The 17,255-nt window shown below is 49.9% G+C and overlaps 1 protein-coding gene across 2 annotated transcripts in view; it reads left to right on the top strand.

Moving 5' to 3' along the window:
- Positions 1-17,255, top strand: part of adck5 (aarF domain containing kinase 5) — a 69,928-nt gene that overhangs the window by 41,185 nt on the left and 11,488 nt on the right. For both annotated transcript variants that reach the window (XM_085987324.1, XM_085987325.1), the window contains 5 exons: positions 2,972-3,055; positions 4,362-4,443; positions 6,029-6,107; positions 13,096-13,187; positions 16,412-16,670. In XM_085987324.1, the coding sequence (XP_085843450.1) occupies positions 2,972-3,055; positions 4,362-4,443; positions 6,029-6,107; positions 13,096-13,187; positions 16,412-16,670 (596 nt within the window). The remainder of the gene's footprint in view (positions 1-2,971; positions 3,056-4,361; positions 4,444-6,028; positions 6,108-13,095; positions 13,188-16,411; positions 16,671-17,255) is intronic.

The following is a 17,255-nucleotide window of genomic DNA, read 5'->3' as shown; positions in this document are numbered from 1 at the left end:
ATTTGGATCACGTCTATTAAATCTTCCCTTAACCTTTTTTACTCTAAGGGGAACAACCCCAGTTTCTCCAGACTCCACATACCTGAAGTCCCTCATCCCTGGTACCATTCTAGTAAATCTCTGCACCCTCGCCAAGGCCTGGACATCCTTCCTAAAGTACGATGCTGAGAATTGGACAAATACTCCAGCTGAGGTCTAACCAGTGACTTATAAAAGTTTAGCATAACTCCCTTTATTTTAACTCAATGCCTCTATTTAAATCAAGGATTCCATGTGCTTCTTTAACAGCTTTATCAACTTGCCCTGCCACCTTCAAAGACTTGTGTACGTTCACCCCCAGGTCTCTCTCCTCTTGCACCCCCTTTAAAATTGTACCTTTTAGTTTATATTGCCGCTCCTCATTTTTCCTTCCAAAATGCATCACTTCATACTTCTCTGCATTAAATTGCATCTGCCATGTATCTGCCCTCCTCCGCTTGGCTGAACTTGTTCTCGCATTGAACAACTTCTCCTTTGACTCCACGCACTTCCTCCAAATTAAAGGTGTTGCTATGGGAACCCGCATGGGCCCTAGCTATGCCTGCCTTTTCATGGGATATGTGGAACACTCTTTGTTCCAGTTCTACTCAGGTCCTCTCCCTCACCTCTTTTTCCAGTACATTGATGACTGTATCGGTGCCGTTTCCTGCTCTCGCCCTGAACTAGACAAGTTCATTCACTTTACTTCCAATTACACCCTTCCCTCACCTTCACATGGTCCATCTCCGACTCTTCTCTTCCCTTCCTTGACTTCTCTGTCTCCATTTCTGGCGATAGGCTATCGACAAACATCCACAAGCCCACCAACTCCCACAGCTACCTGGACTACACTTCCTCCCACCCTGCTTCCTGTAAGGACTCTATTCCCTTCTCCCAGTTTCTCCATCTCCGCCGCATCTATTCTGACGAGGCCACCTTCCGTACCAGTGCTTCCGACATGTCTTCCTTTTTCCTCAACCGAGAATTCTCCTCTACTGTGGTTGACACGGCCCTTGACCGTGTCCATTCCTTTTCCCGCACTTCTGCTCTCACCCCTTCCCCTCCCTCCCAGAACAACGATAGGGTTCCCCTTGTCCTCACCTTTCACCCCACCAGCCTCCACATTTAACGGATCATCCTCCGCCATTTCCGCCACCTCCAACGTGATCCCACCACCAAACACATCTTCCCCTCCCCTCCCCTTTCAGCATTCCGAAGGGACCGCTCCCTCCGCGACACCCTAGTCCACTCCTCTATCACCCCCAAAACCCCTTCCCCTTCGCCCGGCACCTTCCCGTGCAAGCGCAGGAGATGCAACACCTGCCCTTACACCTCCCCCCCTTCCCACTGTCCAGGGCCCCAAACACCCCTTCCAGGTGAAACAGCGATTTACTTGTACTTCTTGCAATTTAGTATACTGTATTCGCTGCTCACAATGCGGTCTCCTCTACACTGGGGAGACCAAACGCAGATTAGGTGACCGCTTTGCGGAACACCTCCGTTCAGTCCGTAAGTGTGACCCTGACCCTGCCTGTCACTTTAATTCTCCGCTCCACTCCACACTCACCTCTCGGTCCTCGGCCTCTTACATTGTTCCAGTGAAGCTCAACGTAAGCTCGAGGAACAGCATCTCATCTTTTGATTAGGCACTTTACAGCCTTCTGGACTCGACATTGAGTTCAACAATTTCAGACTATAACCCCTGCCCCCATTCTTCAGGCTGTGTGATTTTCCCATTCCCATTTGCAACGTTTTATCTTTCCTGCCTCCCACCCTAGCACAGAATGTTCCTTCAATTCCTTCCTCCACCCCCCGTCTCTGCACCTGCTTAATATCTGTTCCAGCTCCAGCTTTTTCCAGTTCTGATGAAGGGTCCCAGACCTGAAACGTTAACTCTGTTTCTCTCTCCACGGATGCTGCCTGGCCTGCTGAGTGTTTCCGGCATTTTCTGTTGTTGTTGACCCTTTCACCAGTCTGGCTATATCCTCCTGAATTCTGTTGCTATCCTCTGCACTGTTCACTACAGGAAACTTTGTGATATCCAGCACCAACGGGACCGGCGTGTTGCCGATCTATCAAAACTGCCGGACATACAAAGTTAATGTTGAAGCATACGGAGGTTTTCATCTCCGTATCTGACAACAAACACTGTTGCTTAGCAACAGCTTCTAAAGAGTCGGCTGCAGCTGCAAGCGTCTCTAGCTGAAGCTGTTGCTATAGCTACAGACCTTGCAGTGCCTGACTGGGGAAAAAAAAAGAACAAGATCTAAAAAAAACTTAAAGAAAACGGCTCCTGATTTTTGCCGTTAGATCGAGTATTCCGGACATACAACCTCCGGATAAACCAAAGTTTCCTGTACATTTCCAAGCTCTGTGTCATCTGCAAACTTTGATATTATGCACCCTTATCCCAAGTCCAGGTCATTAATATATATCAAAAAGAGCAGTGGTCCCAACACCGACCCCTGGGGAATGCCACAGTATACTGCCCTCCCGTCTGAAAAACAACCGTTCGCCACTACGCTCTGCTTTCTGTCCCTTACCCAATTTCGTATCCATGCTGCCGCTGTCCCTTTAATCCCGTGGGCTTCAATTTTGCTAATAATTCTATAAGTTCTTTCTTTAAACACGGCAGCCAACTTGCACACAGCAAGATCCCACAATTAATGGCCAGGTAATCTGTTGTTGCTGTGTTGGCTTGTCTGATTACACCTCTGATGTTGTTTCCCTCCGCTCCCCATTCAACCAGCAGTGGGCCACTGTCTAAATTCTCCCTGCCTAATAAACCCCTCTGCCCATAGCCTTTCCATTTTGCCGCGCTTACGATCATTTCTCCGAACACTCCACGGCCGCGCCCTCCTCCATGAAACGCCTGGGCATGTTTTCTGCCCTCGAGTTGCTCTGTAAATGTACGGTGTACCCCTGCCTGATCTGCACGTGCTTTGCCTTTCAGCGGATCCTGACTGCGGATTACTGTGAGGGCTGTAAAGTCACCAGCATTGCTGAAATCAAGCAGCAGGGCTTGTCTGTGAAAGATGTAAGTGCTGATTTTGTTCCACTCGCCCTCAAATTTACTTCCCATCTCTTCTAAAGGCAATGGCTCATGCACAGGCACTAGCAGCCCTCTGGGTACTCACCTGTGTGACCATTCCTCACACGTGACCCTAGACAGTGCGTGTTAATGGGTTGGTTTATCTGTAGGGGAGGGGAGGATCACAGGTCAATCTCATCACCTGATGTCCATGCACAGCACATTCCGAGAGGGCTCATCGGATGGGGATCAGGAGTTGGAACCCTGGAAGATTATTTTTGTTTAAACTTCTATCTTATCCCTGTCTAGCCTCTGAGACCATTTGTAGGATCTGTACCATTGAAGCTTACAGCCGTTTGGTCCATCGTTGCTGTGCCGATTCTTGGCTAGAACAACCCAAAACCAAACCCACTGTCCCGCTTGGCTCGCCCGATTAGCGTTCCAATTTAAAGCATTTAGAAGCCACTTTTCCTTTGAAAGATGCAGTGGTCTCTTCCCCAGCGACCACCAAAGCATCCCATGCTTCGTGCCAACCCTGCAGAGATTTCTCTTAGCCCGCACTCTTTTAGTGACGGCTTTAATTTGCCGCTGTCGTTACTGAGATCAACAAGCTTTGCTCAAATCAAGGATGTAGCCCGAGACCTTCCTAGTCTGGATGGTTTGCCACCATGCCATACCTTAAACATTCACTCCCTCCACCACCAGCACAACGTGGCTGCAGTGTGGACTGCAACAACTCGCCAAGGCTTCTTTGACAGCACCTCCCAAACCCGCGACCTCTACCACCTAGAAGGACAAGGGCAGCACCTCCCAAGTTCCCCTCCAAGTCACACACCACTCCGACTTGGAAATATATCGCCGTTCCTTCATCGTCGCTGGGTCAAAAGCCTGAAACTCCCTCCTAACAGCACTGTGGGAGTACCTTCACCACACGGACTGCAGCGGTTCAAGAAGGCGGCTCACCACCACCTTCTCGAGGGAAACTAGAGATGGGCAATAAATGCTTGCGATGCCTATATCCCGGGAATGCCATTTGGGGCACGGCAACATTGAGCCATCATTGGAATGGAAAGATGGGGCTGACTGAACAGCTTTATTTGAAGCCATTAGTTCAGATCCCTTTAATATGTTAATGACGAGGAAGGGTTTCTGGTGGGAGCAGTGGCTAGTTACATGGTCCAATTTTTAATGGTGTGCCGTGCTTGTGTGTTGCACACCCACCGCCTGTTATGGTGAACGGTGCTGTAAGAACAGCCGGAAGAGTTGCACTGCGAGTTGACATACCTTCTCCTCCCCACCTCCCTTTCCTCAGGTTGCGAACAAACTGGTCAGGACTTTTGCGGAGCAGCTATTTTACACCGGGTTCATCCACGCCGACCCCCACCCTGGGAATGGTAAGTCCGAGCGCTATGCGGGGCACTGGAGCACCAAGACCTCGCTCAGTTTCCAAGGTTCGTCATCTCGTGGTTCAAATGCTGTAGTGGGGAAGACATCTGGTTTGGCCAGAATTAGTTTATATAACGGAAACTGGAGAAAGGAAGGCAGCTTGTGATCAACAACGTGCATTTATATAGCGCCTTTAACATCCCAAGGCACGTCACAGGAACGTTATCAGACAAAATTTGACACCAAGACACATGAGATATTGGGACAGGTGACCAAAAGCTTGGTCCAAGGGGTAGGTTTTAAGGAGAGTCTTAAAGGAGGAGAGAGAGGTGGAGAGTAAGAGAGGTTTAGGGAGGGAATTCCAGAGTTTAGGACCTAGGCAGCTGAAGGCACGGCCGCCAATGGTGGGGCGAAGGAAGTGGGGAATGCGCAAGAGACCAGAATTGGAGGAGCGCAGAGATCTTGGTGGTGGGGGGGGTTGTAGGGCTGGAGGAAGTTAGAGACAGGGAGAGGTGAGGCCATGGAGGGATTTGAACACGAGGATGATCATTTTAAATTCAAGGCGTTCCTGGACCGGGAGTCAATGTAGGCCCGCAAGCACAGTGATGGGTGAACAGGATATGGCATGGGCAGCCATGTGACTATCTTCACCAGCAGCTCGATGGTAAATAATACTTTTTATTATATTGCAGCTTCTCGCATCTGTGACACATCACCAAGTGCTTCACGCACGCTCAATCACTTTGACGCACAGTGACTGTAGGTTCGTAGGCAGATGAGGCAGCCATTTCTCGCACAGCAAGATCTCACAAACGGCAGTGAGATAAATGACCAGCTCATCTGCTTTTGGTTGAGGGAGGGTTGTTGGCCTAGGACACCGTGGACAACTCGCCTTCTATTTAAATCATGTCATGGGACCTTTAACACCCACCTGAACAGGCAGACATAGAAATTACAGCAGAGAAACAGGCCATTTGGCCCAACTGGTCTATACTGGTGTTTCTGCTCCACACAAGCCCCCTCTCACCCCTACAAGTAGCAAATATTAGGAAAATAAAAATATACAGAAAAAAATTATACTATGATAAATAACTTAAGTCACAACACTGTATGGCCTCGCCCCTCTCTATCTCTGTAACCTCCACCAGCCCTACAATCCCCTCAGATCTCTGCACTCCTCCAATTCTGGCCTCTTGCGCATCCCCAATTTTTATTGCTCCACTATTGGTGGCCGTGCCTTCAGCTGCCAGGGCCCTAAGCTCTGGAATTCCCTCCCTAAACCTCTCCGCCTTGCTAACCTCCTTTAAGTTGCTCCTTAAAACGTATCTCTTTGACTAAGCTTTTGGTCATTTCTCTAATATCTCCTTTTGTGAGTCAGTGTCAAATTTTGTCTGATAACGCTCCTGTGAAGTAACTTGGGATATTTACTAGATTAAAGGCGCCCCTGAGATGTCTGGCGATCATGTGTTGGAGGATTTTTCCTCTTCCAATCTCTCTCCTCTTCCTCCCCCCCCCCCCGTCCTGTGTAATTCGTTTACTTTATGTTCTTGCGTGTCAAATTTATATTTTATATTTTTCTCTCTCATTGTGCAGTGTTGGTTAGAAAAGGCCCTGATGGGAAAGCAGAACTGGTGCTCCTGGACCACGGACTGTATGAAAGCCTGAATGTAAAGTAGGTGCTGTTTTTTTTAATTCATTCTTGATACATTCTTGATACATGGCAGCACGGTGGCATAGTGGTTAGCACTGTTGTCTCACAGCGCCAGGGACCCGGGTTCGAATCCGGCCTCGGGTGACTGTCTGTGTGGAGTTTGCACATTCTCCCCGTGTTTGCGTGGGTTTTCTCCGGGTGCTCCGGTTTCCTCCCACAGTCCAAAGATGTGCGGGTTAGGTTGATTGGCTATGATAAATTGACCCTTAATGTTAGGGGGATTAAATACGTGGGGTTACGGGGATAGGGTGGGATATGTGTTGGTGTAGGGGTTACGGGGATCGGGTGGGATATGTGTCGGTGCAGGCTCGATGGGCCGAAATGGCCTCTATCTGCACTGGGGTTTCTGTGATCTGTGATCTGTGACATGTGAATCGCTGGCAAGGCCGTCATGTATTGCTCATCGTGAGTTTCCCGTGAGGTGGCGGTGGTGGGCCGCCTCTTGAACCACTGCAGTCCGTGAGATGAACATACTGTTCGGTTAGGTCTTCACTCTTTTTGTAGCAGTTTTGATGCAACTTAGTGGCTTGCTACGTCCCGTTGCTGTGGGTCTGGAGTCACATATCAGCCAGACCGGGTAAAGGCGATAGATTTCCTTCCCGAAAGGACATCAGTGAACCAGTTGGGTTTTTACGACAATCCGACAGTTTCACTGTCACTTTCACCGAGACCAGCTTTTTATTTCCAGATTTTTTTATGCTCGCGTTCTCTGGATTATTCGTGCAGTTACTTGCTCCTCAAAGCACGTCACCTTATGGTCCTGACTTTTCCCATTAAAGCACAACCGCTCTTAAATTAATCTCGGTAGCGTTCGATTCGATGCCTTGCTTTGGTCAGATGTTGCTGCTTTTTGGAGTGGCCATAAATCCCAACCAATGTCTTTCTCAAGGGCCTTCTTTTGCTACTATTACTTTGTAAAGATAGAAAGCACACTCTTGAGAGGGTTTAGCCTTTGATGTGAAAGAGAATTTGATTATAACTGAGAGAGTCTGCGTTCATAAGTGGAGGTGAAAATTGATGTCTTTGCATAGAATGAAAGAAGAAAGAATTTGTATTTCTATAGCACCTTTCATGACCTCAAGACGTCCCAAAGCACTTTACAGCCAATTCATTACTTTTGAAGTGTCACTGATGTAATGTAGGAAATGCGGCAGCTAATTTGCACACAGCAAGCTCCCACAAACCGCAATGAGATAATGACCAGTTAAGCTGTTTTAGTGATGTTGATTGCGGGATAAATATTGGCCAGGAGACTGGGGATAACTCCCCTGCTCTTCTTCGAAATAGTGCCATGGGATCGTTTATGTCCACCTGAGAGAGCAGACGGGGCCGCGGTTTAACGTCTCATCTGAAAGACGGCACCTCTGATAGTGCAGCGCTCCCTCAGTACTGCACTGGGAGTGTCAATCTGGATTATGTGCTCAAGTCTCTGGAGTGGGACTTGAACCCACAACCTTCTGACTCCGAGGGCAAGGGTGCTACCCACTGTGCCATAGGGTGGTTAGCGTGCGGAAGTCTCTGCTACAATTCAAACCTGAGCTTTAAAAGCCTACAGGGAAGGAAAGGCTGAGAGAGTTCAGCAGTTCCATGGTTTTGAGCAGTAGGGAAAGAGCGAGTTTCTGTGGGCGACAGCTGAGAGATTTGATTCAAAAATTATGAGGATGCAGCAAAGAGGAGGAGTGTGTAGGGTGGACAGTCTAGAGCCTGATTTCCCAAACTACACCATTGGCTTTGTGCCAGAAATCCATTAACAGAATATTTACTTTTCTGTCCTCTGTAGAGACAAGTCGTAGATTGTGCTCGTCTTATCTCCGGAGTCTGCTCTGCCTTGGCCTTGCTTTCTTTGGTGTTGACTGAGTAATGCCCGTGTGTGTGTGTGTTTTTATTTTAAAAGTTACAAATCACTTGTAAGCCGGAGACAGCCTTGGCGAGATAGTTAACTGTTTGTGTAGCTGCTGCTGTTAACAGCACTGCTATTGCCTCCCAAAGGAAGCCAGCTCCAGAGACTGTGGAAAGCCAGACTTCGGGAGCCTGTATCTTGCCGGGTTCGCTGCTCTCATTGACACACCTGGCATATGGGTGGGCCCAGGATCTGTGCTCTGAGCGCCATCCAGAATCTCCCTGTCCCGACACTCTCTCAAGTCATGGCCGTGTGTGTGTGAGAGATACTGTAGAATGATCACTGACTCTAGAACCGAGCGCTATCCAGGGTCACGGCCCTCTGGAGAGGGGTGGGGGGGGAGGGGCAACACTGGTGTCCGCGTCCAATCAAAGTGCTTGGTATTTGATAGACGGCTGGGTATTTAAATAAGAATAATAATGGGCAGGGTGGCTGTAATGTGGGTCAGAGGCCTTCCTGATCTCTGAGGCATCCTTAAATTAAAAGGACATGATGGGACCTTGCACATCACAGACAGGGATAGACGTTCACTTCTGCCCCTTCCCCCTCTCCGGTCTGTCGCAGGAAGGGTAACACCCCCAACCGGCACAGACCACACAGGAAGGTAGAGTCACTCTCTATCGTACCCTCCCTGAAGTCACTTGTATAACACACAAAGGAAGAGTTCCTCCTTTCTCTGCTCCTTCCCCCTTGAAGGTGAGACAGGAAGAGTAACTCCCCCACCCCTCCCACGATATGTGGGAGGGAGGGAGGCACAACATTGCCACGGCAAGGGCCGTCCGTGAACGGCTCATAAGACACCGATTCTAAGCCCTTACTGAGACGATGGCTTCTGGGATGAAGAAGCACATCATGGAAAGCATCCCACACCATCTATTGCCGGGCAAAGCTGCAATGAGTCAAATGACCAAATATCTTTTTTATTTATTCGCTTATGGGATGTGGGCGTCGTCCCTAGTTGCCCTTGAGAAGGTGGTGGTGAGCCGCCGCCTTGAACCGCTGCACTCCGTGTGGTGAAGGTACTCCCACAGTGCTGTTAGGGAGGGAGTTCCAGGATTTTGACCCAGCCATGCTGAAGGAATGACTATATATTTCCAAGTCAGGATGGTGTGTGACTTGGAGGGGAGCTTGGAGGGTGATGGAGTTCCCATGCGCCTGCTGCCCTTGTCCTTCTAGGTGGTAGAGGTCACGGGTTTGGGAGGTGCTGCCAAAGAAGCCTTGGTGAGTTGCTGCAGTGCATCTTGTAGATGGTACACACTGCAGCCACGGTGCGCCGGTGGTGGAGGGAGTGAATGTTTAAGGTGGTGGATGGGGTGCCAATCAAGTGGGCTGCTTTGTCCTGGATGGTGTTGAGCTTCTTGAGTGTTGTTGGAGCTGCACTCATCCAGGCAAGGGGAGAGTATTCCATCACACTCCTGACTTGTGCCTTGTAGATGGTGGAAAGGCTTTGGGGAGTCAGGAGGTGAGACACTCGCCGCAGAATACCTAGCCTCTGACCTGCTCTTGTTGCCACAGTATTTATGTGGCTGGTCCAGTTAAGTTTCTGGTTAATGGTGACCCCCAGGATATTGATGGTGGGGGATTCGGCGATGGTAATGCTGTTGAATGTCATGGGGAGGTGGTTAGACTCTCGCTTGTTGGAGATAGTCATTGCCTGGCACTTCTGTGGCGCGAATGTTACCTGCCACTTATCAGCCCAAGCCTGAACGTCATCCAAGTCATGTTGCACGTGGGCATGGACTGATTCATTATCTGAGGAGTTGGGAATGGCGCTGAACACAGTGCAGTCATCAGCGAACATCCCCGTTTCTGACCTTAGGGAAGGTCATTGATGAAGCAGCTGAAGATGGTTGGGCCTAGGACACTGCCCTGAGGAACTCCTGCAGTGATGTCCTGGGGCTGTGATGATTGACCTCCAACCACCACAACCATCTTCCTTTGTGCTAGGTATGACTCCAGCCAGTGGAGAGTTTTCCCCGATTCCCATTGACTTCAGTTTTACTAGGGCTCCTTCATGCCACACTTGGTCAAATGCTGCCTTGATGTCGAGGGCAGTCACTCTCACCTCACCTCTGGAATTCAGCTCTTTTGTCCATGTTTGGACCAAGGCTGTAATGAGGTCTGGAGCTGAGTGGTTTTGGCGGAACCCAAACCGGGCATCAGTGAGCAGGTTATTGGTGAGTAAGTACCGCTTGATAGCACTGTCGATGACACCCTCCACCACTTTGCTGATGATTGAGTGTAGACTGATGGGGCGGTAATTGGCCGGGTTGGATTTGTCCTGCTTTTTGTGGACAGGACATACCTGGGCAGTTTTCCACATTGTCGGATAGTTGCCAGTGTTGTAACTGTACTGGAACAGCTTGGCTAGAGGTGTGGCTAGGTCTGGTGCACAAGTCTTCAGCACGATAGCCGGGATGTTGTCGGGGCCCATAGCCTTTGCTGTATCCAGTGTGCTCAGCCCTTTCTTGATATCACGTGGAGTGAATCGAATTGACTGAAGACTGGTTTCTGTGATGGTGGGGACCTCGGGAGTAGGCTGATATGGATCATCCACTCGGCACTTCTGGCTGAAGATGGTTGCAAACGCTTCAGCCTTGTCTTTTGTACTCACGTGCTGGGCTCCACCATCATTGAGGATGGGGATATTCATGGAGCCTCCTCCTCCCGTTAGTTGTTTAATGATCCACCACCATTCGTGACTGGATGTGACAGGACTGCAGAGCTTTGATCTGATCCATTGACTGTGGGATCTCTTAGCCCTGTCTATAGCATGCTGCTTCTGCTTTTTAGCATGTATGTGTTGCAGCTTCCCCAGGTTATGTAAAGTTAGAAATTATTTATATTACAAACTCTGTCATTTATTCAGGACAAACAATTAGAAACAAACCCAACAAATCATGAACTAACAAAACTGGTTCTCACGGAGATAAACGGCAAAACACTAAACAAATATAATAACAAAAACCTCGACCTTTACCACAAACATTCCCATTTATTTAGACCACCTACTGTTTGCCCTTCAAGGGTGATCTCCATCCCCTGCGCACTTCCCTCCTTCCCACCCTACTGCTCCTCTGTAATGGGGCCCTAGTGGCTGCAGCAAGGCTGGTGGAAGGCTGCTGAATGTTGGATCCAGAGACTGCAGATGGCCTTGCAGGACGCCCTCGACCAGCTCTGGGCCTGGAGGGCCCGGCTGCAGACTGCACCAACTCTGCATGGACGGCAGCAGTCTGGGCTGGCTGTGTTGCAGGCCGTGGCAAGTGCAATGTGGAAGTGCCAGTGGTGGGAGCAGGAATGCTGTCATCCTGAGAGAGGACAGCACCTTCCTGCTCGACCGACACACTGGCACTCCCACGGGGCAGTACCTCATCAACCGGAGCAATCTGCTCGAGCACAGATTGCTGGCCTGCTGCAGTACTGTGAGATCCCTGAGGGACTGTGGGCGACCCAGCGAGGATGGCAGCAGTCAGTGCTTGCGTGACATTAATCTAAGACTGTATGAGAGCAGCCTGAGACTGGATGGCACCAACCAACGGCCCAATTGCAGCACTAAGCCGTTGTGTGGCGTTGGCCTGTGCTGCAATGGATCCAGCCACCCCACCCATTACACGTGGCATGGGTTCTGGTTCCCCACGGTCTCCCTGCAATTCAACCATCCTCTGTCTGGGTTCCATTGCTAACTGACATCACCTGCGCTTCGGTAGCGCCTCGTTCCTTGACGTTAGCGGCATAAGACAGGTGTGCAGCGCCTGACTTAGCGCTCAAATCACCTCCAGGGGTGATAGAGGCCAATTTTGCAGTCGGAGGCGATAATTAGCACCAGGAGCTAAACTTTGCGGCCGGCCAATATTAGCTCCCCAAAATGGGCGATATCCAATTTCTCCCCCAAAGGGTTTAGATAGAGTAAATAAAGAGAATCTGTTTCCAATGACAATTTGAAAATTTGCAGATGACACAAAACTTGGAGGTATAGTGAACAGTGAGGATAGAGATAGACTTCAGGAAGACATAGACAGGCTGGTGAAATGGGCGGACATGTGGCAGATGAAATTTAACGCAGAAAAGTGCGAAGTAATACATTTTGGTAGGAAGAACGAAGAGAGGCAATATAAACTAAAGGGTACAATCCTAAAGGGGGTGCATGAACAGAGAGACCTGGGGGTATATGTGCACAAATCATTGAAGGAGGCAGGGCAGGTTGAGAAAGCAGTTAAAAACCCATACAGGATCCTGGGCTTCATAAATAGAGGCACAGAGTACAAAAGCAAGGAAGTTATGACGAACCTTTATAAAGCACTTGTTCGGCCTCAACTGGAGTATTGTGTCCAATTCTGGGCACCGCACTTTAGGAAGGATGTGAAGGCCTTCAAGAGGGTGCAGAAAAGATTTACAAGAATGGTTCCAGGGATGAGGGACTTCAGTTATGTGGATAGACTGGAGAAGCTGGGGTTGTTCTCAGAGCAGAGAAGGTTGAGAGGAGATTTGATAGAGGTGTTCAAAATCATGAGGGGTCTAGACAGAGTAGATAGTGAGAAACTGTTCCCACTGGTGGAAGGGTCAAGAACCAGAGGACACAGATTTAAGGTGATTGGCAAAAGAACCAAAGGCGACATGAGGAAAACATTTTTTACGCAGCGAGTGGTTAGGATCTGGAATGCACTGCCTGATAGGGTGGTGGAGGCAGACTCAATCGTGGCTTTCAAAAGGGAGTTGGATAAGTACCTGAAGGAATTTTTTTTTGCAGGGCTACAGGGAAAGGGCGGGGGAGTGGGACTAGCTGAAGTGCTCTTGCAGAGAGTCGGCACGGGCTCGACGGGCCGAATGGCCGCCTCCTGTGCTGTAACCATTCTATGATTGTGTGTGACGATGTAGGAACAGCAGTTGTATGACCAAGTAGGATATTGTGTGAATTGGAGGGGATCCTGGAGCTGATGGTGTTCCCACCACATCCTGCAGTGGTAGAGATCGCAGGGGAGGAAGGTGCTGTTGAAGTACGACTGAGAAATCCCAGATCCTGTGTCTGACGGATGCTGTGTTTACTCCTAGAGACCGAGTTAGCCTCTGCAAACTCTGGCGTTCCATCGTCCTCCTCAACGATGCTGCTATGAAGAAATACTCCAATGAGCTGGGGGTCAAAGGTGAGGCACCTCAATCGTTTTTCTTGCATCTGTGAGCGAGCTTGTTGAGGTCTGTCATTAAATGTTATTTACAAATAATGGAGTGAGGTAAGTCTTAAAAGCAGAATCAGAAGAATACCTCCTAGTGTATCAATGTGACACCTCCCTCTTTTGTGTATCTCTCGTACTGTCTGAATGAGGTGGCGAATGTGGGGCACATTTCCAGACATTACAAGTTTTACCATATTTCTCCATTCTGTCCCTGCCCTGGGAGTGTTTGATGGGGCAGTGTAGAGGGAGCTTTACTCTGTATCTAACCCGTGCTGTACCTGCCCTGGGAGTGTTTGATGGGACAGTGTAGAGGGAGCTTTACTCTGTATCTAACCCGTGCTGTACCTGCCCTGGGAGTGTTTGATGGGGCAGTGCAGAGGGAGCTTTACTCTGTATCTAACCCGTGCTGTAACTGCCCTGGGAGTGTTTGATGGGACAGTGGAGAGAGAGCTTTACTCTGTATCTAACCCATGCTGTATCTGCCCCGGGAGTGTTTGATGGGACAGTGTAGAGGGAGCTTTACTCTGTATCTAACCCATGCTGTACCTGCCCTGGGAGTGTTTGATGGGACAGTGTAGAGGGAGTTTTACTCTGTATCTAACCCATGAGGTACCTGCCCTGGGAGTGTTTGATGGGACAGTGTAGAGGGAGCTTTACTCTGTATCTAACCCGTGCTGTACCTGCCCTGGGAGTGTTTGATGGGACAGTGTAGAGGGAGCTTTACTCTGTATCTAACCCGTGCTGTACCTGCCCTGGGTGTGTTTGATGGGGCAGTGTAGAGGGAGCTTTACTCTGTATCTAACCCATGCTGTACCTGCCCTGGGAGTGTTTGATGGGACAGTGTAGAGGGAGCGTAACTCTGTATCTAACCCGTGCTGTACCTGCCCTGGGAGTGTTTGATGGGACAGTATAGAGGGAGCTTTACTCTGTATCTAACCCGTGCTGTACCTGCCCTGGGAGTGTTTGATGGGACAGTATAGAGGGAGCTTTACTCTGTATCTAACCCGTGCTGTACCTGCCCTGGGTGTGTTTGATGGGGCAGTGTAGAGGGAGCTTTACTCTGTATCTAACCCATGCTGTACCTGCCCTGGGAGTGTTTGATGGGACAGTGTAGAGGGAGCGTAACTCTGTATCTAACCCGTGCTGTACCTGCCCTGGGAGTGTTTGATGGGACAGTATAGAGGGAGCTTTACTCTGTATCTAACCCGTGCTGTACCTGCCCTGGGAGTGTTTGATGGGACAGTGTAGAGGGAGCTTTACTCTGTATCTAACCCGTGCTGTACCTGCCCTGGGAGTGTTTGATGGGACAGTATAGAGGGAGCTTTACTCTGTATCTAACCCATGAGGTACCTGCCCTGGGAGTGTTTGATGGGACAGTGTAGAGGGAGCGTAACTCTGTATCTAACCCGTGCTGTACCTGCCCTGGGAGTGTTTGATGGGACAGTGTAGAGGGAGCTTTACTCTGTATCTAACCCATGCTGTACCTGCCCTGGGAGTGTTTGATGGGACAGTGTAGAGGGAGCTTTACTCTGTATCTAACCCGTGCTGTACCTGCCCTGGGAGTGTTTGATGGGACAGTATAGAGGGAGCTTTACTCTGTATCTAACCCATGCTGTACCTGCCCTGGGAGTGTTTGATGGGACAGTGTAGAGGGAGCGTAACTCTGTATCTAACCCGTGCTGTACCTGCCCAGGGAGTGTTTGATGGGACAGTATAGAGGGAGCTTTACTCTGTATCTAACCCGTGCTGTACCTGCCCTGGGAGTGTTTGATGGGACAGTGTAGAGGGAGCTTTACTCTGTATCTAACCCGTGCTGTACCTGCCCTGGGAGTGTTTGATGGGACAGTGTAGAGGGAGCTTTACTCTGTATCTAACCCGTGCTGTTCCTGCCCTGGGAGTGTTTGATGGGGCAGTGTAGAGGGAGCGTAACTCTGTATCTAACCCGTGCTGTACCTGCCCTGGGAGTGTTTGATGGGGCAGTGTAGAGGGAGCGTAACTCTGTATCTAACCCGTGCTGTACCTGCCCTGGGAGTGTTTGATGGGACAGTATAGAGGGAGCTTTACTCTGTATCTAACCCATGCTGTACCTGCCCTGGGAGTGTTTGATGGGGCAGTGTAGAGGGAGCGTAACTCTGTATCTAACCCGTGCTGTACCTGCCCTGGGAGTGTTTGATGGGACAGTATAGAGGGAGCTTTACTCTGTATCTAACCCGTGCTGTACCTGCCCTGGGAGTGTTCCCTCCTGCCACCCGAAATCCCGTTCCCGCCCACCAGGCGGGCAGTGATTTCCACCGGGTTTGGGCGGGAGTCAGGGCCTGGATATGTTCATGAGGCCAGGGAGTTAAGATCTCTGTGGGCCTCGACATGCGAGCCTGGTGATCGCCCAGGCCCCTCGCACAGAAAGATCCCACCCCGCGGTACGGGGCCAAGCTGTTTGCAGACTGCTGAAGAGACAACATGATCTGCATTCATTTGGTGAGCACAAGAAATCTGTGAATAATTATATTGGTGCTCTGTGTCATTGCTTTTATATCAGTGCAAAGCACTTCTATTACTGTCTCACCCCCCCTCCCAAAAAAAGTGCAACACATGACAATCGGTCATTTAAATAGATATGATGGTACCCGTAGACCAATCGGGGACATGAATAAGACTAACAGAAATATTGTTCTGGGACATCTTGATTGGAACAGCAAAAAGGGAGAAAGGGGAATCAAATTCCTGAGGTGTGCGCATGACTCCTTCCTCGAGCAGTATGTCTGTACAATGGGAGAGGAGCTGTTATCCGCTAATTATGAGAAACGAAATGAATGAGTTAAGGGTGCACGGGCACCTTGGGCCTGGGATGATGAGGTTTAACGTACAAATAGAAAGGAGAAAAGGCTAGTATAGACAGCAGGGCGCCAGCTGTGGGGCCACTAGAGTTGAATATCCTGCCGACACTAACGGTCTGGGATCGCTCATGAAAACTGGCCACTTGGGTGGGGTAGAGGATGGGTTCTGGTGCCTGTGTAGTTGCGAACACCATTTTGGGTGGGCGGGGGGTGGGGGGAGATATGTACTTGGTGATGCTATAATTGGTCAACGGTTGATCAATCTCTGTCTCAGAAGTCAGTATGTTTCAATAGATCTTTCATCTTACGCTATTGTTCTTTCTCTCTCTCTCTTTCCCCCCCCCCCCCCCCCTCCTGCAGACTACTTCCTGTTCTGTGAGATCCTGGTGCAGCGGCCAATCAACATGCGGGAGACGGCCTCCCACCTGGCCAAAATCCTGACGCGGGAGGAGAGAGCCTACATGCAGGACATGGCCAACAACCACTTCGACAGGATCATCCAGGTGCTGAAGGACCTGCCGCGGCCCATGCTGCTAGTCTTCAGGAACATCAACACCATCCGGTGCATAAACATCGTCCTGGGCTCGCCCGTCGACCGATACGTCTTGATGGCTAAAAGGTAAATCTGGTAACGTTGCCGCCCCACGCCATTAACCCTTGATCCTCCTCTTAGAAGCTGATTCTATTCAGCGGCCCCCTTGTGTTTCAGCTTCCAGTGTGGATTCCGTGCTCCCCCTTGTTCTTGATTCCCCCACCGGAAGAAATAGTTTCTCTCTAATCTTCTTGAAACCATATCTTATCTTAAACATCTCAACCTGCTAAACTCAAGGAAATACAGGAAAAGTTTATGTAACCCCTCCTCATAATTCCCTCAGCCCTGATATCATTACTCTCCTTAGCCCTTTCTGTGCCTCACACAGCTCGAGTGGTACAGCCTGGAGTCTGGGTCTGATGTACACTGACACTCTCGAGTGGTACAGCCTGGAGTCTGGGTCTGATGTACACTGACACTCTCGAGTGGTACAGCCTGGAGTCTGGGTCTGACGTACACTGGCACTCTCGAGTGGTACAGCCTGGAGTCTGTGGGTCTGATGTACACTGACACTCTCGAGTGGTACAGCCCGGAGTCTGTGGGTCTGATGTACACTGACACTCTCGAGTGGTACAGCCTGGAGTCTGGGTGTCTGATGTACACTGACACTCT

Source organism: Somniosus microcephalus, chromosome 5, assembly GCF_052327205.1.
Source record: "Somniosus microcephalus isolate GS21.2 chromosome 5, FLI_Smic_1.0, whole genome shotgun sequence".
Classification (NCBI taxonomy): domain Eukaryota; kingdom Metazoa; phylum Chordata; class Chondrichthyes; order Squaliformes; family Somniosidae; genus Somniosus; species Somniosus microcephalus.
Note: the sequence above shows the minus strand (reverse complement) of the source record. Positions and strands in the feature narration are given on the sequence as shown.